Source organism: Chionomys nivalis, chromosome 2 (genome assembly GCF_950005125.1).
Source record: "Chionomys nivalis chromosome 2, mChiNiv1.1, whole genome shotgun sequence".
Taxonomy (NCBI): Eukaryota; Metazoa; Chordata; class Mammalia; order Rodentia; family Cricetidae; genus Chionomys; species Chionomys nivalis.
The window spans coordinates 70,207,420-70,233,997 of NC_080087.1; the positions used below are offsets into that span (position 1 = coordinate 70,207,420).

At 48.6% G+C, this 26,578-nt stretch overlaps 1 protein-coding gene across 1 annotated transcript; it reads right to left on the reverse strand.

Moving 5' to 3' along the window:
- Positions 1-25,176, reverse strand: Ppp6r1 (protein phosphatase 6 regulatory subunit 1). The gene is made up of 24 exons (XM_057761326.1): positions 24,606-25,176; positions 15,146-15,378; positions 11,867-12,053; positions 11,644-11,781; positions 11,498-11,563; positions 10,852-10,964; positions 10,643-10,756; positions 10,231-10,393; positions 9,988-10,140; positions 9,763-9,897; positions 9,056-9,120; positions 8,825-8,940; positions 8,645-8,730; positions 8,443-8,532; positions 8,267-8,364; positions 5,200-5,257; positions 4,942-5,114; positions 2,222-2,349; positions 1,997-2,129; positions 1,795-1,865; positions 1,585-1,666; positions 966-1,076; positions 814-876; positions 1-735 (listed from the first exon to the last, which is right to left on the reverse strand). Exons 2-24 carry the CDS (start codon positions 15,370-15,372, stop codon positions 732-734), a joined length of 2,574 nt encoding a protein of 857 aa, XP_057617309.1. The 5' UTR covers positions 15,373-15,378; positions 24,606-25,176; the 3' UTR covers positions 1-731.
- Positions 25,177-26,578: the final 1,402 nt, after the last annotated feature.

The following is a 26,578-nucleotide window of genomic DNA, read 5'->3' on the forward strand; positions in this document are numbered from 1 at the left end:
CTCTGACACCAAGAATCTTCAGCTGTCTTCCTTTATTTATATTTGCAGTATGAAACACAAGCTCTGCATACATACTTGCACACTCACACCAGCCTGGGGGAAGGAGCTGGGACAAGGCCACTTGGCAGCAGTGCTGGGACCCTCAGGGCACTGGGTACCCAGAATTCCCGGTTCTGGGCCTCTGGGGATATTGCCAGGAAAGCCCTGCTCCCCAGGGCCAGGGGCCAGATGCCTGGTCGAAGTGCAAGGTCTAAACAAACACATGGTCATCCGGGTCTAATGCCCTGTTACACCCCAAGGTGGTCCTGAGTGAAAGGCTGGGTCTAAGCATCTGCACCAGAGCACAGGTCAGCAGCCTCAAACCCCGGCGCCAGTCCCTGGTGGGACAGGCGGGGAGGTTGTGCTTCAGTGCTACTGACCCAGTTACTGTCCTGGCTTCCTTTGTTACTCCTCCCTCTCTCTATATATAATATATAATATACGTCTTTCTCTCTCTCCTTTCTCTCTAAGTGACTATCTTTATTCTAGGAGACAAGGCTCCATAGTTTCTCTTCTCAGTGCAAATGGGGGTGGGTGAGGGCATCTCCCTGGCACCAGCCTCCTTTGGAGTCCAGAGGAGAGAATGTGGGATATGGGATAATGGGGCAGAGGTCCACCAAAGGACCCATCTTGCCCCACTGGGGGATTCCATGGGGAGGACAGAAGATTTGGCCACCACTGCCACCAGGCAGCTACCTGGAAACAGAGGGAGATACTTGTGAGGGTCCAGTGACCCCATCTTCTTCACCCACCCAAGGCTGTAGGCACACTCACTGGGAACTTGATGAAACAGGCTCTCCTGTGGTAGAGCCATTGGGTATCTCAAGGCCCTGGGCACTGTTAGGGAAGAAAGGAGATCTGGAGGTTACTTCTTGCCCCACCAGCCTTGCCCCATCCACCAACACTGACCAGAGAGGCTAACTCACCTCTGGCTTTGGGGAAGCCCCAAAGGTTCTAGGCTCTTTTCTCCCTCCACAGTCTGGGGGGACTGGTGGGCCTCGAAGGCTGGGACAGAGGTAGAGGGGTCTCTGGTTGCACTGTAGGGAAACCAGTTTGACTACTGTTAGACGCTCCCAGAGCTCTGCCTGCCTGAGGCCACTCATCTCTCCAGAAGGGGCCTCGGGTGAGGATAGGGCTGGGGAGCAGAGAGACCTCAGAACAGGGAAGCCTATGAGCATACTGATTGCAGAGCATGGTGGGGATGCAGAGCTGCGGGGGGAGAGCCAGGCCTCTTCAGGCTTACAGCTTTCAGTGGCCACCCCCTGAAAAATATGGTTGTGGCGCCATGCACACTCCTGCTTCATGTGGTCCCTGATCTTCTTAGAAGCTGTTCTCAACTCTGAAGTCGCAAGGGCCCTATGTGCCATTGTCCAAAAAATTTAAATACTAAAAGGAATAGCTACAGGGGCATAGGAGTTCAAAGAAAAGTTTGGGGCTAAGGACAACTAGGGAGGGACAAAGAGTCCAACACCCACTTCAGCAGGGAGGATGGGCTTCTCCTACACCACCTCCAGCAAGCAGTTCAGATGGAATACCAATGGTCACCTGTCCAAGGAGCTGGGGGCAGAGCGCATCCCATGCAGAGTGGCCTGGACATCCGCAACACTAACCAAGGCCTGGCAGGGGGCTGTGGAAGGAGAGAAGGGTCACATCTCAGCTGCTACCTTCCAGCAAGCTGAGACTGCTGCTGTCTTCACATATGTGGGCCTGAGGCAGAGTTCAGAGCCCTTATGGGAAAGGTATGGCGTGACTTACCCAAAGGCTCTGCTACTTTGCTGCTATCTGTGACTTCCTGAGGTGCTGAGGGGGGTGTAGGGTCCTGAGACCTACAAGTTAAGAGAGGAGTTTGAAGGTGTGGCTGTGGTGAACACCCAAACCAAAGAGAGAACTAGGATGTGGGAGCACCTCCCAGATGAGTCATAACCAACTACCCTGGCCCTGCCCTGCCCATCCACACCTGAGCTGTGGGGCATCATGGGCTGGAGGGCTGGTCAGGATCTGGGTAGAGGACATGTCTGCCTCCTTGGAAACTGAGGGTCCTGTTGGGGCATCCATAGGCACTGGGTCAAAAGTGGCTGTCCAACTTGGGCCTATGGCAGAGGTGAGAGAACATGGACAGAAAGTAAGCTGAAAGCAGGTAGACACTCCATGTATACCTGAGCACAAGCCACCAAACACTTACCAGAAGGCTGAGGGCCGGGGCTGGGGAAGGAGGAAGGGCTGGTCCTTTCACAGGCTGCCTGGCCAGCCCCCTCATCCTCTTCCTCCTCATCCTCCTCGTCCTCCTCGCTGTCTGTGCTTCCTCCACTCCTGCCTCAGATACCAACTCATCAGGAGGCCATGTAGGGACAGCCTACTGACCCACTTCCCCAACCACACAGCAGATGACAACAAAAAGATGACAGGGAACAGAGGCCTCCAGAGAGGCCCAGGGAACCTAAGGATGTGAAGATGTTGGAGAAGCCAGCAAACAAGCAGAGTCTGAGTCACTTGAGAACAAGACTAAGCCATAACCACAAAAAGCGATGGGCGCCAACTCTCAAGTCACCTTTGTCACCAAACACACACAGACCTCTCCACCTGCGAATCAGCCCCAGAATGAAAAGATTTCCTTTGATTTTCTCTCCAGCTAGAAATTGCAGGAAACACAATTGTCACATCCTGAGAACACCACCTAGCACCCTTGGCTGCTCTAAAAATAGTCTGAATGCTTATGACAAACAGTGTGTAACCATGAAGGAAATCCCAACCGCCTGTACACACAAAGGAGGAAGGAAGAATTATGGCAACCCAAACTCAAAGACAAAAACCACGTTATCCCGTAGCTGTGATATACTGTAACATTTAGAAAAGAGACCAAAAGGGGGAACATTAGGTAATGAGGAAAGATAGAATGTAGAAGCCAGGTGGTTGTGGCATACATCTTTAATCCTAGTACTTGGGAGGCAGAGGCAGGCAGATCTCTGTGATCAAGGTCAGCCTGGTCTACAAGAGCTAGTTCCAGGACAGGCACCAAAGCTACAGAGAAACCTTGTCTTGAAAAAATTAACCCCCCCCCCCAAAAAAAAAGATAGAATATAGGCCAAAAGTCAGAAAGACAACACAAATCTTTCTATTTTTGCCTATCTCAGTTCCACCATAGTTTGTCTTTTACCCCAAAGCAGGCGAGTGAATTCAGTGTTCTGGGTATTAAAGTAGCAAGAACCATAAACCAGTGATAGAGTAAGTGTAAAACCCTATGTGACATGCCAGTGCTTCAGAAAAGCTACGTGCTGTATGGAAGAACTTCACTGAGATGTACAGAGCTGGGACTGAGTGACTTCCTTCAATCAGCCGTGTAATGCTTTTGTGAGTTCATCAGAATAAAGTGAAGAAAGGAAGAATGTAAGAACACGAAAAACATAAAAGGGTGTAGTGGTGAGGGAAAAAAACTAACACTAGATCTGCTACATTTTGTAAGATGGCTCTGGGTATACACATAAGGAATCTAAGTCAGCACAGAACAAAGATACCTGCACAGTTGTTTATTATGATACTATTTACAATGTCAAGTTAATAACATCAGTCTCAGCGTCCATCAACAGAGAACTAGACCAAAAAAAAAAAAAAAAGTGATCCACACACAAAAAGAGGTTTGAGTTTTCTTTAGCCATAAACAATGAAATTATGACATTGGAAGGCTAACAGAGACCACCATGTTAAGGGAAATAAGCTAGCTTACAAAGACACAAAAAGAGGGCAGCTAGTTGGGAAGAGGAGAGGGGGAATAGGAGAGAGTTAGAAGAGTTAATAATATATTAAAATGTCATTAAGAAATCTAACATTTTGTACAATGAACCTGTCCAAATCTGTGTGTGTGTGTGCATATGTGCACATGTGTTCATGCCCACTTCACTTGAGTGTGGAAGTATGCACACACAAGCCAGCAAGGTGGCTTAGCAAACAAAAGTACCTGCCACCAAGTCTGACCACCTGAATTCAATCTCTGGGACCCAAACTGTGGAAGTAGAGCACTAGCTCCTGCAAGTTGTCTTTTGACCAATTCCCCCCAACCCCACCAAGGCACTCATGCACCCATATAATAAATAGTAAAAAACACAGTAAAAGTCTGGGTTGTGGCACACACTTGTGATCCTAGGGTCAGCAGGCTCCCTCAAAACAGTCTATTGACAAGAATCTCAAACATAGGACCCTTTTCCTACATTGTATGATTATAAAGAGTGGGCAAGATGTCAGGACACCTCTGTCCATGGCAGGGAAGACAGCAGCCATGTAGGGGACAGAGGAAGTGGGTCCTGCTCCTGGCTCTAGATTTTGACTGAGTGCTTCCATCTGGCAACAAGCACAGGGTCTGTACATTTATGTCTGTATGCATGCTACACATCAATTATAAAGTTAACACAAATAACTTTCTTCAAATCAAGACATGAGGTAAAAGCTTGGAGCTGCAGACCATACATACTTGAGGTGATGTTCATCTCAGCAAAAGTTCTGACATGAATTAATTTGATCACACTGAGTATAGGACAAAAAAAAGGAAGAAAAAATTTATCTATAGAAAGCTGATGAACAACCTAGTTTGACAGCGGTTTCATCTGTCATTCCAAAAAGAGGAGAAAGGGAAACTTGTGTGTGGTACCATCTGAACTCAGGAGCACAGCTGAATGATGGAGCCTTCTTCATTCTGTGCCTAACTTGATTAATTGGAACTGAGTTTCTACCACTTGTGATTGAAACCACCCAACTAACATACAACTCACTGATTTTTCTCATGCACTTCAACCTCAGTCCAACACATTTATAAGCATTTGATGTGTGTGAGTAGTCACTTAGACACATGTATGTGTTTAAGTGTACGTACAACCCCAAGCAGAAGAGATAGGAGGGTAGAGGGAGACTCACCGGACACCAGGAGGCTGGCCTGCATGGGATGCCCTCACTGGCTGGCTGCCCTGCCAGGCACTATATTCGCCATCTGACTCTGCTGAGCCTTGGCCTTCCTCCTCATCTTCTTCCTCATCATCAAATTGCTGGATCCGGTCCTTGTAGCATATCTCAAGCAGGTTGGCATTGGGCTGCAGTGCGGGGCAGGAGGATATGCTGTACTGTTTATGAACCCTCCACACCCCTTCACCCACAACCAAGACAGGCAGCACTCACATTCTCATCATCAGCATTTAAGGAGAAGGTGATGTTGGCAGTCTTGTCAAATGGTGCACTGGAGAAAAGAGATGCAGTGAGACACAATGCTCACCCCTCTGCTCGTTCACGCGACACAGCAACCCTCTTTACTGTGCAAATTCACCTCCTCCCGAAGGTGTTGTAACCTCAACCCAGCATTCACAGCAGGAAGAAAAATAAGTCACCTAACATACACATTCTCAGCATAATCCACTTGGTTCTCAAAATCACACTAAAGGAAAGTGTCTTCATCTCCTCCCTAAACAAAAACATAGTTTCTTGGGTTGGAGAGGTGGTTCAGTGGAAAAAAAACAAAACAAAAACAAAAAAACAAACAAACAATCCAAACACTTGCTGCTCTTGCAGAGGACCTGAACTCAGTTCCCAGAAACCATGTGGTAGCTCATGACCATCCATAACTCCAATTCCTAGGGATTCTACGTCCTCTTCTGGACTCCACAGGTACTGTATGCTTGTGATACATATACACATGCAGGTAAAACTCATATGCATTAAATTAAAATAAATCTTAAGACAAAAACAATACAACTTCTTCCTTTTTTTAAAAAAAAATATTTACTTATTTATTTATTTATTATGTATACAATATTCTGTCTGTGTGTATGCCCGAAGGCCAGAAGAGGGCGCCAGACCTCCTTACAGATGGTTGTGAGCCACCATGTGGTTGCTGGGAATTGAACTTAGGACCTTTGGAAGAGCAGGCAATGCTCTTAACCACTGAGCCATCTCTCCAGCCCCCAACTTCTTCCTTCAGATGCTCAGAGGACAGGGACTCAGGTGACCTGCCACGCAGGAAGCTCTGCTGAATGGTCTGAAACCTAATCTATCCATTGAGTAGCCTCAGCAACTCTCTTGGCACTTCTAAATCTCATTGCATCAAGGAAAACAATATAAAATCAAGGAAACAGAATCTACCTTGAAGGGTAGATTTTTAAGGATTTACCTACAACTTAGGTAAGAGTTTATACATCCATCCATGTTTCCTGATAACTACAACTCTGGCTGTGGCAACCTGTTGTTTATAACTACCACGCAACTATTCCAATACCACTCTGTAAAGGGCTCTAACTACTCCAGTACCACTTACTGCTAACAGAAATGCAGGAGGACCTATCGCTTCTTATCAGGGTTTGTGGCCCTGAGTTTGTGACCATTACTCTTTCTTGTGAGAATGCAAGTGCTGGTGGGAAGGGCATTAGGCCAGTACTACACTCCTGGAAAATATATGACACTGAGAGCCAATGAGCCAAACTGCTTCAAGGAGACCACCCCAGTCAGATCCCACCAGAGTAGAGGTACAGGCTGCAGTAGCTAACACATGACTGTGAGAAGCCTACAGTATGGTGTTCAAATGCTAAACATGGGGACATAACCACTTTTGGAGATTAAATAACACATTGCTGCCAGGGTACCATCATTCCCAACCATGTAGAAACTTAACTGCCTGAACTACCCAGGAGGTACTACCAGTGGGAGCAGCACCTCACAGCAGGCACATGACAAGCTATCAAGTCTACCTTAGCACTGTGCACAGGCATCTCTGCTTAATTCTCTTTCAGACAGCCCCACAGAAATTAAACCTGCACGTCGGAAATACCCACATGCTCTCCAAAAGGACTAATCAGCTTATTTTCCTCCTAACAGAGCCTGTGACTTTCTAACAGCTGCTTACCCACCTTTTCAAGTTTTTGTTTTGAGATACCATCTCCTGTAGCCTACCTAGACTAGCCTTGAACTCACTATGAAGCTAAGGAGGACCTTGAACACCTAAGTCTCCTCTACCTCCCAGATATTGGAATTAAAAGAATGTACTACCACATTGGCTTTTTGCTTTTTCTACTGAGATGTCTTTCTACCCTTACATGATAAGAACACTTTATATACAGATCCACATTGTGCACACAAGTTGGGGTTATTTCCCAAGGGGCTAACTGTCTCAAGTTCATGAAATACTCAGCAGCAATATACTCTACTCTTACAACCACACTACAAAGGAAGTATCCTTAATTCCCCTAAACCAGGAGCTAAGACTCTCAGCAGGTCAAGAGTGGAGCAGACCAGCCAATTGCTACACTGCATTGCCCACCTCAGCAGACTTGGTGTCTTCCCCCAGCAGCACTGCAGGACACCTTCCCCCAACACTGTTTACCAGCTACCTTCCCTACTCTAACTCTAAATAGCTTAGTTTTTCTTGTAACTTTTCTTGGTGGAAAAGCAGGATTGCAGCTTTGTCTCAAAAGCACAACTAGCTACCCCAACTCCATCCACCAAGAAACCAGCCCCACTCCCATCAGGATGGAGTCAAGTTTCCACATGAGCATCTTCCCCAATGGGACCAAATAAAAACTTCTAATAGAAGGCCAGACACTAAGCTGAGAAGCCACAAACACAGGATTCCATGGTTGTATCTAAAGGAACACTGAAGTCACAGCAGACTGCAGTCCACCATAATACACCCAAAGATGTTCAGCATAAGGACCCTTCAAGGCTCTCACTCTGTCTGGCTAGGTCCCAGAACTCTGAGAGTATATAGCTGATAAGTTTGCTCAGAGGGTGGCATCCAATGGGATAACACCTCAGACAAGTGACACAGATGACCACTCCATGCTCCCCAAAGCCAGCTCCTCCACCCAACTGCAAAATGTCTCAGAGTTCGGCCATGTGACAACCATGTTCTGTTTTTCGCAGAAACATCAAGACTTCATCAAAACTGTCATCTCTCACTGAGGCATCATTCCTACACTATTCATTGTGCTCATCATCTTCACCATGACCTTCACTGTAAAGGGGAAAATGAGTACAAAGCTGGGTCTTCATCTAGAAACGGTGAACACTAGGAGTATGCCCAGAAACAGAGGTTGCTGGCTGGGTCATGGTGCACAAACAGATGAACATTCAAGAAAAGATGCAAGGTATAAACCATCACGAGGTTAGGCAGCCCTGCAACCTCACACAGGGACACACACAGGCAGGCAAAGCATATGCTGTCACAAGGTAGAGTACCAACTTCATGAGAAACACTTACTTCACACTTTCCTCCTGCTCCCCAAATTCCTCATCATTAAAGCCAAAGTGGTCAATGAAGGCTGAGGTCATCCGCTGCATCTGAAAGTCCATGAAGGCCTACAAGAGGCACGGAGGTCAGGACTGGAAGGAAGCTACCCCTCCCAACTCCTCCCTTCTCCATAGGCCCAGGTCCACCTGCTGCAATACAGCCTCCTCAGGGAAGTTGAACTCCTTGAGGCGGTCATCCTCATCATCACTGGAGGAGTGCAGGTGGTGAGTGTTCACCTGGGGACATGATGAAGGAGAGTACTCAGGGCCTGCTCAAGGCCCCAAACAAGGGCAAGGCAGGCAGCTGTAGGAAGCAGGGGCATGAGCAAAATACCAGATCAGGCCTTACCAGATCCACTGTGTTCTTCTTGTTGGTCTCGGCCAGGGGTCCTGACACAAATGCTTCCCACCGCTGCTGCTGATCTTCTGGCAGCTCTGAGTATATGGGTAAAGGAGTATGAGGTAGGAGAACCTCAGTTTCCAACACCCATCTCTCCAAGCTGCACCTCCAGCCAACCCCATGCCTCACCCTTTAGTAGCTGCCCCAGTTGTTCAGCATTGGGTCCCTGTTCTGCATTCTGCACCACAGCATTGGCCACCCGGGTCAGGTGGCCCATATAGCCTTTTCTTGGGCCCCCTCCAGACCTGGTTGAGAGTGGAGGTCACAGCTGGGTGACAGGCTGGATACCAAGGCTACCCAGGCCCCCAACCCATTCTCCCATTGCCCTATCTGTCCCATAGGAAGGCAGCGAGTACTGACTGTACACGGTCGTTCTCCTCCCAGGATGTCAGAATGCGCTCCACCAAGCGGCAGTGCTGCAGGAGCTGCAGGAGAGCAGAGAGAGTTGGCCTGGGGATAGCTACACTTTCAGAATCCAGCAGCAAACATACTTCACCAGGCCCCAGGCTTGTGAACAGAGGAAGAAAAGATGGGAGCCAGTGTCTCTGGCTTGCTTTAAATCTGGATTTCTCCCCCAGGACAGCCTCAAACTCTTAATGTAGTCAAAAATAACCACAACCTTTTGATCCTCCCAAGTGCATTATCACACCTGCTGTTATGTTGTGCTAGGGACCATCCATAACTTCATGCATGCTAGGCATACACTAACCAAGTAAGCTACATCCTAAGTCCTATTTTTTTTCCTAACCTAAGCTAGACACAAAAATTGAAATCCTCATCTCCACGACTGGAATTAAGGTGTGGGTCACCATATCTAGTATGAGTTTTCGAGTTCTCACATGGAATGTACATAGATACCCCAAGGCTCTACCCCTCACTTGCTCCTAGTATTCCCATTCTCCACTACCAAGTCAGCATTCACTGGCCCTCAGTATATACCCATTTCCCCCAACTGTGTATCCCACACCCATCCTAGGTACTGATGTTTCCAAGTGGGAGGCCTCTGGGAGGGTATATCCTCAGGTACCAGGGTGCCCAGAGGGAGGGGAACAGGAGCACCAACTTACATGTTTCAAGATAGGATTTGGGATAGGTGTCTCAGAGCTGCTGTCTGGAGGGGGCCCGGAACTCAGCATGGCACTCACACACACCTCCACTTGAGCGTGCAGAAAGTTGTTGAATACATAGTGGAAGAAGAGGTCCTGAGGAAGTGGGGACATAGACTAATATCAAAAATGCTCTGCCCACATCTCCACCTCCACCTCCCTGGCCTCTGATCCCATCCCAAGTACCAGTAAAGTGTTGGGCACATCCAGCACCAGGAGCTCCTGTGTCAAGGCAGCAGCGTTGGTACTCAGAGCACTGGCCAGGAGCTTGACCACATGCAACCTTGTGTTACCCAGTGGTGGGGCCAGGCTGCCCCATGTCATCTGCAGAGGCTCCAGCTACAAGAACAAGGGATGCTCAGTGCACACAGGGTACTACTTCTCTTCCACCCCCACTTCTCTCTAGAATCACAATAACCCATCTCCCACCTTGGGAGGCTCAAGCAGGAGCTGATGGAAGCGGGCAAGCCGGGGACGCAGGGCATGCAAGGCACCCATACTGGATATTGCATTATCTAGGGCTCCCTGGGCCAGGAGTTCCAACTGCCCATCCACACTGCTAAAGAAGTTGTTCATGGTCACAGAGTCAGACCTGCGGAGAGAGCAAGAGGAAGGCAAAGTGAGCCACACAGGCCACAAGAATGGGCCAGAGGGACACCACAGCCTTAAATCCTGAAAATCTGGAGCTCTTTGACAAGTCAGACACACAGGGCAGAGGTCAGGCCCAATTGGGGAAGGACCATATATGTGACTAGCCACATCTTTGCACAATGGCCATCCAGACCTCTGGGACTGCAGATGCAGGCAGGGACAGTGTGCCACCTCAGGCTGGCACCCCTACCTTGGCCTCCTAGGCTCCAAGAGGGTCAGCAGCACCTGGATCCCACTGACAATAACAGACTGGCACTGTTCTCCCTCAAACATGTTACTCAGGAGCTGCTCGATGGTCTCCTGCCTGAGGCAAGGGGAGTCAAGAGTAAAGGGCCAAGGGCCAGGACACCCCCAGGACAAGTCCCTCCCTAGGCCTCAGTACTGGCCATGCAAACCCACTTCTCTAAGGTGGCCAACAGCTGGTCTGGCTCCGGGCTGTCCTGGCCTTGGATCATCTGCTCCCGGCTGAGGCGGATGATGTCACACAGGGACTGGGATGCATTGGAATGTTGCTGGGGAAGTAGAAACAAGTAAGAATGCACCAGCCCCTTTCAGACAGAAAAGGGCACTCACACAGACACTGGGGTGACATATACTATACTGAGGAAGCCAGTACCCAAAACCTCCCAAAAGGAGACATTCATGCATGCACACGCAGCACTACTCAACCACATACTCATTAACTGCTAAATGGAAAACAAAGCTTGGTATAGCCACAATGTGGGGTATTTACTATTCAGCCATGAAAAGGAAATGAGGCACTGACCCATGCTATAATAATAATTAACATCCCCGCCCCCTGCAAAGACAGAGTCTCACGTAGCCCAGGCTATCCCCAAACTTTCTAGAAAGCAAGTTTGCAGAGAACTGAGATTATAGTTGTGTGCCACTCTGCCCGGCTTATGTGGTTTCAGGGCTTCATGAATCCTAAGCAAGCACTCTACCAACTAAGCCATATCCTCAGCCCCAATACCCATCTCTTAAGATACAAGGGGATATGGAATATGGTCTGAAGAAGAACTTGGAAGTGTCAGCCAACACTTACATTGTCATCCTTTGATGGGTGAATCTGTTCAATTAGCCGCTGGACTATCTTCTCTTCATTGAGCCACTGAAAGAAGAGGGTAAGTTCCTAAACCATATGCCAACCCATCCCACTCCACCACTCCACCTCCTGAGCAGGCTCCTCACATTGAAGACATCCTGCCGCAACTGGGGCCGCTCAACACAAGTAAGCAGGCGCAACAGGAGGTCCATGATGGCTGAGGTACCGATGTGCCGTAGCAACAGGTCCACAAAGTCATCTTTCTTGCGCAGGAAGGATACAAGCTGGGGGCACAAGCTGTGTCATAGCATAGGGTCCTGACATCCACCCTCCCAACTCCTCACCCACATGTTGAGGGTCAGCAGGCACCTGGTCTGTCTTGCGATTGATGAGAATGCCCATGACCTTGCTGAAAAAGCTAGCAAGTAGTGGGTTGAGGCTGTCACCACTCTGCAGGAAGCCATAAAGCCGGTTCAGGAGGGACTCATCTGTACCCAGGGCATCGTTGATCTGGGGCACATCAGAGGTCAGGATCTCACACGCTACACTAGGGTACCTGGGAAGTGAGTGCAGGATAGCTGTGGGTGCTGAGAGAAGGTGGAGGCCCCACCTTCAGCCCCACACCCAACACTGGGCTCAGGGAGTTCCGTGTGAGCCACCATGTAGTTGCTGGAAATTGAACTGAAGACTTCTGGAAGAGCAGACAGTGCTTTTAACCCCTGAGCCATCTCTCCAGTCTTCTTTAATTTTAGAGACAGGGTTTCTCTATGTAACCCTAGCTGTCGTGAACCTCATTATGTTGACCAGGCTGGAATCTACAGTGGGATCTGATGCCCTCTTCTGGCATAAAGTTGGACATGCAGATAGAACACTCATATACATAAAATAAATAAATATATTTTTTTAAATGTAAAATAAAATTGAAACTAAAAACACAACAAAAATCTAGTGGGAACCCATTGTGGTAGTACATGCCTTTAAACACAGTACTCAAAAGGCAGAGGGCAGGTGGATCTCTGAGTTCAAGGCCAGCCTGTTCTACAGGAGTTCCAGGACAGCCAGGGCTACATAGAGAAATACTGTCTTAAAACAAAGAGAGAGAGAGAGAGAGAGAGAAACAAACCTACTGGGACTCCCACCACCACAAAATGACATTTGATTTGAACTTAGAGTCCTAAAACTCCTGATTTAGCATTTCCTGATCCCCTCCCACCACTAATCCCCATCTCTTCTAATGTAAAGGCCAGTCTCATACGCTGTCCCAGTCTCATACGCTGTTCCAGCTCAGGGCATCCTAGCCCTAGTGTCATCTTTCTAAACCTCCAACCCTTGCTCCTCTTCTTAGACATATTTGGATACTTGACATTCCAAGGGCATCACTGCTACAGGTGCCACCCAAGGCCCCGAGAGACAACTGCTCCTAGTCTAGCCCAAAGTTGTGGGGACCTGTGCCAAGAACCACCATCATCTAGAAAACAAGACTCAGCAGGACCAAACAGGTCATGGCTCTCCAGGTGACACTGCCTTGCTGAGTCCCCTCATTATCATCTGTCTGGCTCAAAGTTCCCATAATGGGAAGACAGAATAAGTCAGAGGATAGCACAGTGAACAGGAAGGACACAAGAGGTAGAGATGTAAGACCAGGGAAGGATCATGCACAAGCAGCAACCGAGGAAGAGCAGCAAGATGGCACACAACTGCTGTGGCCCCAACAGTGACCTGTCTGCCTGGTCCTGCCTCACTACCTGGTGCTGCACCCTGCTTCCTCCCCCTACACAGAGCTCTGCATGCCATGCACTGTGCCAGGCACCAAGAATGGTCAAAAAGATGCAGACACTGTACTCTCAAAGCTCAAAATCCAAAAGATAAATCAATAATAAAAAAAATCTCAGATGAAAAGAAGGCAGTCTGGAGCCAAGGGCTGGCTGTAAACCACATGGGAGCCCCACAGGCTGCCCCACAACAGTATCTGCATTCAGAATGCAATGAGCCAAAGTCAGTCCTGGTAGGATCTTTTTACTCTGGATCAAAGAAAAGATACCTTTGCTCAGGGGCTTAAGTCAACCTCCAGGAAACTATGTTGAGAAAAGTCAATAACACAACAGGTAAAAGGAGGACAGACTAGTAGAACAAGTTAAGAAGGAGGGAGCATGTCATGAAGGGGCCAGAAGGAATCTGTATGGTGATGGAAGTGCTCAAGATGTTGCTGTGGTTCAGACACAATAGCCTACACATATTTAGAAGAGTACAAGGAAAGTCAGAAAACCTCCTTTCAACAGGATAGGCAGGGACCAGGCATGCTATGTCCATGTCACTCTCTCAGTGTGAAACCCTATAAAGTCAAGCAAACTATCACCAGTTGGGAAAACAGCAACATATACTTAGGATCACTCAACTAGTTCTTACAGCTATGTTCAAGTCTACATCATATCCTGAGAAAAATTCTTAATTGATTAAAAACACCAGGAAGAAGACTTAGAGAGAAGGTCAGCAGTTAAGCATGCTTAAAGACTTTCAGAGGGGGTGATGATGGCACACACCTTTAATCCCAGCACTTGGGAGGCAGCAGCAGGAGGATCTCTGTGAGTTCAAGGCCAGCCTGGTTTACAGAGTGAGTTCCAGGACAGTCAGGGATACACAAAGAAACCCTGTCTCAAAACAAAGCCTTGGAGAGGACAAAGTTTAGTTCCCAGCACCAACATCAGATGGCTCACAACCTTCTGTAACTCCAGCTCCAGGGATCCAACATCCATTGAGCTCCTTAGAAACCTACATGCATGTGGTTCACACAAAATCCACAGGTACACATAAATATATACAAATTTTAAAATCAAACAAACACCAACAAAGAATCACTGGGAAGGGACCAGGGAGATAGTTCAGTCAGTAAAAGTGACTGCTGTGCAAACATGAGGAGTTGAGTTTAGATCCCTAGCACCTACGTAAAACGCTGGCTCTGATGGCTTGTGTCTGTAATCCCAGAACTAGGAAGGCAGAGATAGACAGACCTCTGGAGCTTGTTGAGACAGGATAACTGAACTGGTTAGCTTCTGATTGATTCAGTAGCTCCTGTCTCAAAAAATAAGGTAGAGGAATGATGAGCTGGCTCAGTAGGTAAAATTTAAGCCTGAAAACCTAAGTTCAACCGCCAGAACTCACATGATCAAGGAGAGATGGGAAAAGACTGATTCTTGCAATTTGTCCTCTGAAAACACACACTCACACACACACACACACACACACACGAAGAAGTCAAGCATGGTGAATTCATGCTATAATCTCAGCACTTGGAAGGGAACAAGAAGATCAGGAATTCAAAGTGGTCCTCAACACAACAAGTTCAAGGTCAGTCTGGGCTACCTGAGACCCTATATCAGAAACAACAAAATGAGGACAACAAGAAAAGAGGCAAATGGAAGTGAGGAAACCTGGCTCCTTGCTGAGGTTTAAAGGGTGAATGAGACTTATTCCAAAGCCTTGTATTTAGCATGTGTAGAGAACCTTATCACACAAAACTTTTAAAAGAATTGGACCATGAAGAGTATTCACTAGGCAAGCTGTGATCCTGTAAAGGGCCTGACCCTCCCTGCCTTACTTCCTCATCCCCAAAGCTCAGTTACTGAGTACAGGGGAGAGTGAAGGACTCACTTGTAGCGTAGCCGCTCCTCACCACTGGCTGGGGGCTCCTGGGTGACCCAGGCCACCATGGCCTGCAGGTGGGATGGCTGTAGCAGGAAGTCCAGGAGCTTCCGGTTGACAACCTTGCACTCCTGCAGCACGTCCTCCTCATCCAGAAGCTCAGGCAGGCTCAGGTCCTCCTTTTCCAGCAGCGTGTCCAGATGAGAGCTTGTGTGCAGGTCAAACTTCCAAAACATGGCGCCCTACAAGCATGGGCATAATCAATTTGTCATACACACATAGCAACCCCTGCTGGATAAGGAAGTCCCAGTGACCAAGCACAAACACCCTTTCTAAGCCCCAGACACAGATTCCACACAAGTCTGCCTTGCACAGGAGCTCCACAGTACAGCACATACGCTCAGCACTGTGACCAGCACCCAATCCTGCCAGGGAACCCAGAGCCCACCATTTCAGCCTCCAAACTGCCTCCCTTGCAGTATAATGCCACTTTGTCATCCTTAGCTTAGGGCCTGGTGAAGTCCTAAGTGTGGAGTATCCAGAGCCTGCATGGAAAAGCTAAACAGCATGCAGTGACCTTGGCCCATCCCCATGAGCCTGTATTCACTCTTGTATCTGGGCAAGGATATCATCTGAACTTCTGGCTTCAGATTCACTTTATTTGCTGAACAAATTCAAAGGCTCCCATGACCTCTAGCGCACAGCTGCTGCCTGTCCCAGCAAATCACCCAAGGCCGCCTGGTGAGGTGTGGGGTGGTGGCAGCCGGAAAAGAGGAAGTATGCTCAACTCTGAGGCTGTGGCTGTTGCCTGGATACCACACGCACACAAACACAGCCCAACTATACTCTCATCACCCCACGCCCAGGCCTGGGACAGGGAAGAGGAAAACTTGGGGTTGGGGCTCCTAGGACAGTCACTAAACTAAAGCAGGGCCCAAAGAAACCCATGAGAGAATAAAGAGCTATCAAGCCCTGACTCTAGTAACTAGCTTTAACTAGAACACCCTGGTACTAATCAGCTGGCAGCACTGTCCTGAGTCCCTGCCCTGCACTAATGCCTTGCTCCTCTCAAGACAATTACAAAGCTCCAGAGACCAACATCAGACCCAACCTATGTTACCACCTACGTATTCAACAACATGCATTGGGTACACAGATCACAGTCACAGAAGCTGCCATCCTATCACACAAAATGAAAGAACTGAACCCCAGTACGTTAGGAGGCTTCCTATTGACCTCAGGGGCCATCTGGCCCAAGGACAGCATCTGTGGAACTCTTGCTACAACTATAGCCTAACCACAACTTCTGCTCTTCACTTGTCTCCTGATGGCCTGCCAACTCCCGGAGGCAGAGGCCACTGCTGCCCCAGGCCACACTGGATGAAGCTAAGAAAGCAGTTCTAGCCAGGAGTGCCTACAACTTGGCAAACAGACACCAGACCCCAATTGGTCTCTTCTTGCACAGACCTCATGACTTCCTGAGACCCTCTGATTTGCAACCTGAGTCTGGTCCAGGCGAGAAGACCTCCTCCACCACAGCCAGCCAGGTAGAGCTCTCTGAAGAGACAGTCAAAGCCCATATTGGACTCAAGATGCCCTGAAGAACTATCAGGAAACCTATCCCACTCTTCTAGCCTTCTTCATGCTGCATTCTTCACTCACCCTGGGCACACTCCACTTTGTTCTGTTTCTAAAACAAACTAAGCTTTGGTTTACCTCAGTAGCTCTGTCCCAGAATGAGGTTTCTCCTCATTCTTCAGGGTCTCTTACTAAGCATTTTCCTTGCACAGGGGCTTCCCAACCAGCTAGGTGAAACCAGTCAGTCCCCTGGCCCAGACTTGATCCACTTGCTCTGCCCTGTACTGAGCTCATTTACTGCTATCCAGAAAGAAGATTAACACACAGTAACAATGCACTTGTAGCTACGTGTTCAGACAATAAAGACTGCAGGGGCTGAAGACGACTCAGTGGTTTAGAGCACTTGCTCAACCAGAGGACTCGGGTTCCATTCCCAGCACCCACATGGCAGCTCACAATTGACTGTAAACTCTAGTTCCTGGAGACCCAATGCCCTCTTCTGGCCTCCACAGGCACTAGCCAGACATGTGAAGCATAGACATACACAAAGACCAAACACCTATACACATAAAAGTTAAAAATCTAAAAAATAAAAAAATTGTAAGACTATTCTTCCAAAATCTTCCTATGTTACTAAGCACATGGGATACCACCTAACACAGAACCTTACCCTTTAGTTGTAAATGCTCACAAATATTAGCTGAAAGATATACATATTGCCAAATGACATCGGTCGCAAGGTTCCAGCCCCTGAAGCAGGGGTCTACTGGACTGGGATTGATAAAGTAAAATCACTCCCAACCCTTGGCCCCATTCCATCAAGGCCAAAGGAGGAAATCCAGGGAGGAGGAGGCACAAGATCACTCAAGACAGGCTGGGAAGGGACAGGCTAGTCCCTGGGCCAATGCAGGTGCTGGAGGTGTTATTCTAGATGTGAGGTAAGGGTGAAGGAACTTCTGCTTCACAAGAAACACACGTTGTGCATACCTCAAGGGACCCTTTCCTACTTCCTCACTCAATGGCAGCCTCTCATGGGTCAATGGAGCACCTGACACAGAAGACATTCACTGCAAAGGGGAACAGCAGCCCAGAAGAACACTGACAGAGAGCAGGGGTGAAGCAGACAGGTTTCCTGATCTGCATATACGTAGGACCAGAATAGTCTCAAGGCGCAACCGCCACATTAATCATGACTCTGCTGATTTCCGGCTGGAGACCACGTGGTGTAAAGCGACAAGAAGTTCGCCTTGGTGAACATGGAGCCTCTCTACACGGGAGGCTGCTTCACCTAGCAGTGAGAAGATACTATGAAGTGTTCAGAACAGACAACCATCCACAGTGACAGAAAAGAGATTAGGTGTTTTAAGGAACTAGAGGAACTGGAGTAACTGCTTGAGGAGACAATTTCCTTGTGAGGTGATTTTTTTTTTCTTAATGTTTTAAAACTGAGCCAGGAACAATGATGCCTAACTGGAATCTGAGCACTTGAGAGGCTGAGGCAGGAGGATCTAGATGTTTAAAATCAATTTTGACCACTGGGCAGTGGTGACACATGCCTTTCATCCCAGCACTCAGGGGGGCAAAGGCAGATGGATCTCTGTGAATTCAAGGCCAGCCTGGTCTACAGAGCTAGTTCCAGAATAGCCACAGCTATACAGAGAAACCCTGTCTTGAAAAACCAAAAAGAAAAACAAACAAAATAAAATCAATTTTTACCACAAAATGAGTTCAACACTAGCCTCGGCTACCTAAGACCCTGTCTTAAAAAAAAAAAAAAAATTCAAAAACTTTGAGAAAAAAAGCATGAAATTGATTGTGGTGATGGCTATACAAAGTTACGGATGTATTCAGAACCACTGATTTGCAGTCTTTAAACGGATAAACTGGACAGCAAATAATAAGCCACCAAAACCATTAATGAAGAAACAAAACCTGCTCAGGGCCACTAGACTGGAGAGCTCAAGCAGATTCCCCTTTCCTCATCCCTGAGATAAGAAAATCACCTTGTTAAGTCTGCATGGTGAGAAGATGGCAGAGGCAGGCATGTGATTTAAGGAGCATTAATGGTGCCGAGCCACAATGAGGTGGCCATTATGGCCTCCATCCAGTAGGTAGTCCTCGCCACTCTGGGCATGGGACAGAGGCCTTCCTCAGGGGCAGGAGGCTTATACTCTGTGCCCACACAGGCCTGCAGTACAACTCTCACTGGGAACTGCCTATCTTACAGCTAAGAGTCAAGTCCTGGGCCAAGCCTGGTTGGAGAAGAGTCACCAAGCACACCAGTCTGCAGGCTCACAGACAGAGAAAGCATATGCAGTGTGAGAGTTGACAGGGAAGCCCAGAGGACAGAGGGCCAGGTAGACTCTTAGAAGTGTGGAAGAGTTTCACTGAGTGTAGTGATGAAGGCTTTTTTTCAGTGTGGCCAGCAGAATGCCATGCAGAGCGTGGTGGGCAGATTCACTACTATGTGCTAGTCACATACTTCCCATTGTAATAAAGTGGGGCTTAGTGCTGGCAAGATGGCTAATTAAATAGGAAAAGGCACTGCCAAACCTGACAATCGGAGTTCAGTCCCTGGATCCCACGTGTGGAAGGAGAGAACTGATTCTTACAAGTGTCCTCTGACCTCTACACACACTGTGGTTTAAAAAAAAAAAAGTACACTACACTTACAAAATAAATAAATGTGATAAAGTGAAGCTGTCTGAAGAACACAAAAAACCTCTTCCACAGTGGAAGAAAGGTCAGGGGCAAGGCCAAACCATCATCTGCAGCCAACCCCAGGATCTAGCCTTTTTTTGTCTTCGCACTAAGCAGAAGGGAAAGAATCATTGTCAGTTCCATCTGACAACAGAATCCTATTTAGAAAAGGGGTCAGAAGAAAGAAAACCACACAGCTACCAAGAGAGAAAAACAGAATCCATATGACATGCCCTGGTCTTTTGACAAAAACTCTCACCACTCACTTCTAGACACCTGGTTAGAGGGCACAGTTCACAGTCCCTCAAAATGCCCATCCCCACCTCAACCTTACCACCTGTCCCAGTGACTAGGTTGGGATTCTCTCCCCAAACTGGCTTCCCAGAGAACTGGGCAGGATGCCCCTGGAACAAATCTAGAGTAATGGTTAGTATAGGGTTCATGCAGTGTCCAACAGCCTCGGAAGCATCGGGGAGAGGTGCTGATTGAAGGCAGGTCCAGAAGGCAAATTCCTCCCCCAGGCTGTCCTGAGACCATGCTTAGACACTTTCAAGCAAGAGAGGTAGGAGACAGTTACTACACCAAGGGTGACAGAAAGGCAGGGACTCTCAGCATTTGCCCAAATGACTTAAGTACTTTCTTCAGATCACTCGTATTTAACACCACACACCCCGCCACCCCCACCCTGTGTAACTTTCAGCAACTTCAAGAAAACGGAAGTGACAAGCACTGGTTTTAGAGACGGTTTGAAAACCAAGACTGGCTGCTAACGGAAGGAAGGGAAATTATAAATGAGAAAGGAAGCCATTAGGAACGAAAGTCGCTTTGCCTCTCCTGCCAGCTCTAACATCAGCAGCTCTGGCTTCTTGTTTTGTTGTTATTCTAAGGTCTCTGACACTAGCTGTCCCTCTCAGGAGCCTGCCAGTTCCTGCCCTGGCCCAGACAGAACTTAGGGTGGTCCCCACCCTGTCCCCACTTTTGTTGCAGCCACCACTGTAGCTTTAAACACTGCCTACCAGGAAACCCATGGGCAGGTCCTTTATCTGCCAATCCTGCCATACTTGCCCATACCACCCCGACCCCTCCACCTTGGGAGGCGAGAGCAGAGAGCCCTTCGGGAGGGCCTTCAGGAGAGCCACCTGAGCTGCTCAAAGGTGCCAGCATTACATTACGACAGACCCTCAGGCCAGTTGGCTGTTCTCGGAGGAAAGGAAGCTGGGCTACCAGCAGCAGGCCTGCTAGCTCCTTAAAAGGCTGGGTGGATCATGCCTCTATTTTTTAATGCCACAGCCAGTTCCTTGCCAAATCTGGAAAAGGGGTTTGGGACACTTAATACCAGGGATGAGGAGACAATAACAGCAACCTAACCACCTCTGGGTAGGATCTGCAATGTGGCCTTCAGATCATATCATCACCCTAGCAAAGCAAGCACAGGGGACAACCATTTAGAGAAGGAACCACTGCTAGAAAGGCCTGGCCACGTGAACAATGAGCCGGGGCTTCCCATGGCTTAGGAAAGCCTGGGGATAGAAGTCTGAGTGAGATAACAAACCATGGGCCTACCCCTCAGAACCTAGAACCCTCCTCCCAGAGGAAAGAGAAACTTTGACCCAATCCCATAGGAGGGAGGAGGAATTAGAAAACAGTTTAAGGATACTTGGCCAAGGACTAGAGAAGACTTGAAGATTTATACTCAGTACTCATCTCCTGGGGTGGCCACAGGGTTAAAAGAAAAAGGAACAGCCTACTGAATAGATGTGAAATAGCCCCTAGAAAAACAGAGGGGAATCAGGATTGATGGACCAGACTTGGGAAGTTGAAGCTAGCCTGGGCTATATATAAAGATCCTATCTCAAAATTAAACTCAACTAAACTTCAAAAGACTGTCAAAAGTTCAAATCTTCAAGTGTGTGTCCAGACTGGCTTAAAACTCCCAAGCTCAAGTGATCCTCCTGCCTCAGATTCCGAAGATTATAGATTAGCTAAGATTATAGGAACATATCACTGCACTTGACCAGGACTGGAATTTTATCTCTCCAAAATGAAAACCAAGGACCTAATGCCCCTGAGCCTCAGTTTCTCATCTGAGAAATATCTTACAGGCACCCCTTCTTGGAGAATTCATAAAACTGGTGTGCAAAGAAAAAACCCTGGTCTGGCATTGGTGTGCTCCCACCAAACTAGTATTGGGCACTGACTCCTAGCACCCACGCCTCTTACCTCTCTCTTGCAGCAAGTCTAATGGTAGAAGCACTCAACAGCTGTGCCAAATTGGCTGCTCTCAGGATGGGGGCTGTGCCCTCCACCTGCCCTACAAGCTCTGAGTCTGTCTACCTCCTCTAAGACTGATGTACACCGACTGAGACTGATGCCTCTACACTGACACCATTTCCTCCAAGAAGCCACCCCCAGCAAACCTCCTTCCTAAGCATCCCTTTGGTCACTCTATGAGAGCACATAAGTCTCGACTGTAGGAAAAGACAGGTCTGCCCAGGTACCTGCCACTCTCTAGAGATGCCACGTAGGATCTAACATACCGCCAGATAAAAAATCCAGTGTTTCTTGGTGGGTTGGGGATGTAGTTAATTTGCCAAGGTGTTTGTCTAGCATGCTCGAGGCCCTGAGTTAGAATCCCAATGGTGGACCCACTGCCATCCTAACACTTGGGAAGTAGAGGCAGGAGGATCAGAAATAAATCATCCCTGGCTACACAGTGAGTTTGAGGCCAGGTGGATCTACATGAGACTCTGGTTCAAAATAAAAAGTAAAAGTACTTGTTGGATTAATGGAAACTGAAGCCAGAGAGGAGAAAGTGATCTCTTGGCCAGAGTAGAATTAAAAAAGAGGGGAATGAGGTTGCTCTCCTTCAATGGAAGGAAGATGCCATATGACCCAACAAAAGCAAACAATCAAAGAGGATGAATATAAAGGAAAATACACAACAGCTCACATCACATAGAAGCACAAAGTACACAAGATAGTCAAGCAATAAAGCAGAGTAGCAGTGTTTCCCTGCTTTCTTTCCTATCAGCACCAATGGCATTTGGGACTGGATAATTATTTGTGGTGAAGTTGCCCTGCATACTCAAAGACAAGCAATAGCATCCCTGGGTGGGATATACATACACTAGATGTAGGAAGCAGATTTCCTCCTATCTCCTGTAGTTTCGACAACCAAAGGGTTCCCAAACATTGCCAATTGTCTCCTAGAGGACACATCGTACTGACTAAGAACTACTAAGACATCGAGGATCAAATCATAAATCTGAGGTCCTGATGTGGTGCACTTGTATCTTACCTTCTGTGACAGGCATCAAAAAACATTTAGCTCAATCCCCAGAGCCACCCTACAGAGAGCCCTCCTATTAGCCCACTTACACAAAAAACAGGTATAGAACACTTGCCTAACTTTTCCAAGGGCTCACCACTTGGAAAGGCAAGAAGAGCCAAAACTCGAACTGAGATCTAACTAAAAGATCCTGCTCTAAACAATTTCTCATTATCACAATCCCAAAGCTAAAGGTTTCGAGTCACTGAATTTGGGAAAATGATTCAAATTAGGCAAAAGTTACCAGAAAATAAACAAACAAAAAAAATCCACAGAAGCAATTTTAAACAACGCAAGACAACTCCAAGTGTATGTGGCAGAATATGGCAAGTGTTCCCATGTAAACTGTCCACATTAGGAATATGAAATGCACACAGAAACAATTCATAGTGTGTTGTTCAAGCAATGCAGTCCCTGCAGCGTTGGCCTTGGTGCTGACAGAACCTCTCCTTCAGGATGGAAGCAACCCTACTGCAGTTTTACAGCCCTCAACCCCACACCACATCTGGCATACAATGTAGCTTCCTTTCCAGAAACTTCTTGCCTTCCAGGTAAATGTTAATGGCAATATGGTCTCAGTAAAGTCACCTTTGTATATTAAGAGTGTGATCAAGAAAGACCCTAACCACCGTAGCCTGGTAACATAAATATGTAACCCTAGCTACTCAGAAGACTGAGACAGAAAGATTGTCCAATCAATATCCCACTGGCTCTGCAGAGTTCAAGGCAAGTCTAAATAATGTAGTTAGATACTGTCTCAAAACTTAAAAGTCATAGGGGAGGCATAGGCTGTATTGTAAGACTTGTTTGCCCAGCAAACCTTGGGTTTGAGCCTCAGCACCACCACTGAAGGGAGGAAAAAGAAGGGATCACTAACCAGGTCACTTAAGGCCCTGTACAAATGTACCAGCCAAGGCATTCCGCCCTTTGCCCTCTCAACACTTCAACCCACTGCATCCCACGGGACTCCTGCCTCCTGCAGCACTCCCACCTTCACACATTTGCACGTGCTGCTTCCTCCACCTGGAAAGCCCTTCTTCCCACTCTCCATCTGTTAACTCCTACTCAGCCTTCTTCGAGAGAAAAGCCACTCATCCGGCCGGTCTCACCAGTCTCTCCCATTCTGTGGCCTGCTGCCACAGCACCCCGGGTTACCACCATCACAACACACTGCAATTGTGACCGTCCGACTCTGCCTTTGGTTCCCTGGGTAGACAAAGTGCCAGGGCCCTCCGCTGAGCACTCCCCTGGGGAACCCAGCACCAGGCAGGACCTCATCTCACACTAGTATCCAGTAGTGCACCAAAGAACAGTAACTTCGAAGTGCCTCCTCACCATAGGAAGCTAGGGACAGCCAGGGACACGACAGTCCCAGTCAAGGGGAAGGAAAAACCCGCTTAATCTTGCCTTCCTGAGCGGAGGGTGAGAACCAGAAAGGCCAAGAGTCCCTGAAAGCCGATGGGAGCGAAACGGGGAGACAGAGGTGAGAACAGAAGGGCAGGCGGGAGGAAGGAAGACTTCGACGGGGCAGTTGGCCCGAGAAGTCCCAAGGGAGCTGAGTCAGAATGACAGGTGGAGGTGATGGAGACCCCAGTGGGAAGAGATGGGGGTGGTGGGCTGCAGGGAGAAGAGGGTAAGGAAGGAAGAAGGGCCTACGAGACTTAGAGAGGACCCTCACTCAGGAGATGGGGAAGATGGGGTGGGAATGATGACAGCGAGGCCCGGCGACAGGAAATAGACTTGACGACACTGACAAGTGACTGAGAGACTTGGGGAGTAAAAGGGAAGATACTAAGAGACTTGGGGGCACTCAAGGGGACTGAGGCAGGAACTCGGGAGTGAGAAGGTGGCTGCGCTGCTCACCTGCGCGGGGGGGCGGCGGCTCCTCGCACTCGGGGCTCATCGGGGCGCCCCCGCCGCCCCGCCGCCGGCGGCTCCGGCCCTGCCGAGGGGCCGGCTATGAGGGGCGGGGGCGGCGCCGGGGGGGCTCGCGCAAGCGCCCGGGCCGGAGCTCGCGGAGCCGCGCAAGCGCCCTCCGGTCGCAGGGAATCCCCTGCCTCACCGCCGAGCGTCGACGAGTTCGGGGCTTCGCGACAAAGTAGGCGCGCTCGTTCCACAGCAGAGCTTCGTGGCAGACGCGAGGCCTGCGCAGACACCTCCGAAGCAGGGGCGACGAGGGAAGTCGCCGCGGGTTACACACACAGAAACACACACAGACAGACACCGGCACCGAGGGACAGGAAATAAAACAAACAAACAAAAAACAAAAAAACAAGCCTCCGCAGCCCCAACGGGCGCAGAGCTACACCCGAGAGTCGACGACCGTCTCCTCACTCAGTGTCCCCTGAAGCGGCTGGCTCTCTCCGGCCCTGCCGTCCGGCTCAAGGCCTCCAACGCACAGCCAGCTCCGCCACTGTCCCACAATGCCCCGAGCGCGGGAGGACCCAAGAAGACAGGCTCCGCCCTCTCGTGGTCGCCCTCCGTACGCAGGTGCGCGAGAGGCCGCTAAGTCCGCCGGCGGGGCGCGTGCGCACTGAACCCTGGCGCCCAGACCACGCCCACTCCGGAACTCCACCGCCGCCTGGGCCCGCCGTTGCCATCGTTCTTCCTGCATAAACTCGGTGGGCCCACTACGCAGGCGCTGCTGCACCCAGAACCCGGTTTTCTATGACTACATTCCAAAGCCCAAGACTACATTCTGTTTCAGGATCTTTCGCCCTGACAGCTACCTTCGGAAATCCATTTGTTTTTCGGTCTCCTCCAGCCATACTTCCGCTTTGACTCAAGTGCCAACTCCTGAAGAATCCATTCCGACTTTTCGTCCCCACCCGAAGCTGGCTGCTTTTGTTCAGGCGGGTTCGTCGCGGACGCCTCCGCAGTGCTTTTTAGGCTGACCTCAGTCCCCACTGAGGCAGATGCCCAAGCGGCGTCTACTGTTGCCAGTTGCCACACAAAGCTTTCTCTTGTCACAACCGGGAGGAACCCCTCACGCTGCATTTCAGTCAGTTAAGGGCCTTTTCTAGCGCTGAGCCTCAGTTTACCCCAACTTTCATGCCTTTTAGAGGTCAGCTGTGCAAAGAAACTTTGCTGCTCCTTCTTGAAAGCCGCAGATTGGCACTTTATATTTCGGGGAAGTTATATTGAGTCATATTTGTGTGTATTGTCTTGTCTTTCAGGGGACCTAGTTGTTTTTCCCACCCCTTAATTCTCAAATGGCTTTAATGGACCTGCTTTCACGGATTAAAACCTGTCAGTAATTATTTTTTTCTGTCTTGTCTTCTGGTGTGCTATTTCTAATTTATTTGTTGCCTGTGGTGTTCGTTTGATCCGTGTACTTCTGTGTAACAAACCGTCACCTGTACATAAGAAAATTGTTAACACTAGTTGTGCTCCCCATACCGCCTCCTTTTCAGTCTGGGACCCTAGCCCATAGGACACTGTTACTCATATTCAGAGTGGGTCTCCTCTCCCAGTTAAACCTTCATAGAAACAGTCTCACAAACACACTGGAGATGTGTTTCCATGGTGATTCTAAATCAGTCAACTTGACAGTGAAGATTAGCCTTCACATAAAACTTCCTTTAGAGATGGTGAACTGGCTCCATGGGTAAAGGGGCTTATTGTGCAAGCCTCATGACGTGATGATTTAGATTTGATTCCCAATACCCACATGGTAGACGGGAAGAATTTACTCCCCGCATGTTGTTCTCTGACCTCCACCCAAAGGCTATGTCCCCTCCCTTACACACGCAAATAAATAAATGTGTTTTTAAAAAATTACATATGTATAAAAATTTTGAAAAGGACAGATGGTCCCAGCATAACAAAGGCAGGAA

Coding starts and splice junctions, on each gene's coding strand:
- Ppp6r1 (XM_057761326.1), bottom strand. CDS start 15,372: ATGTTTTGGAAGTTTGACCTGCACACAAGCTCTCATCTGGACACGCTG. Junction 9,898..9,987: donor ATGTGCCCAACACTTTACTG/GTACTTGGGATG, acceptor CCACTTCCTCAG/GACCTCTTCTTCCACTATGT. Junction 5,115..5,199: donor TAAATGCTGATGATGAGAAT/GTGAGTGCTGCC, acceptor CCCGCACTGCAG/CCCAATGCCAACCTGCTTGA.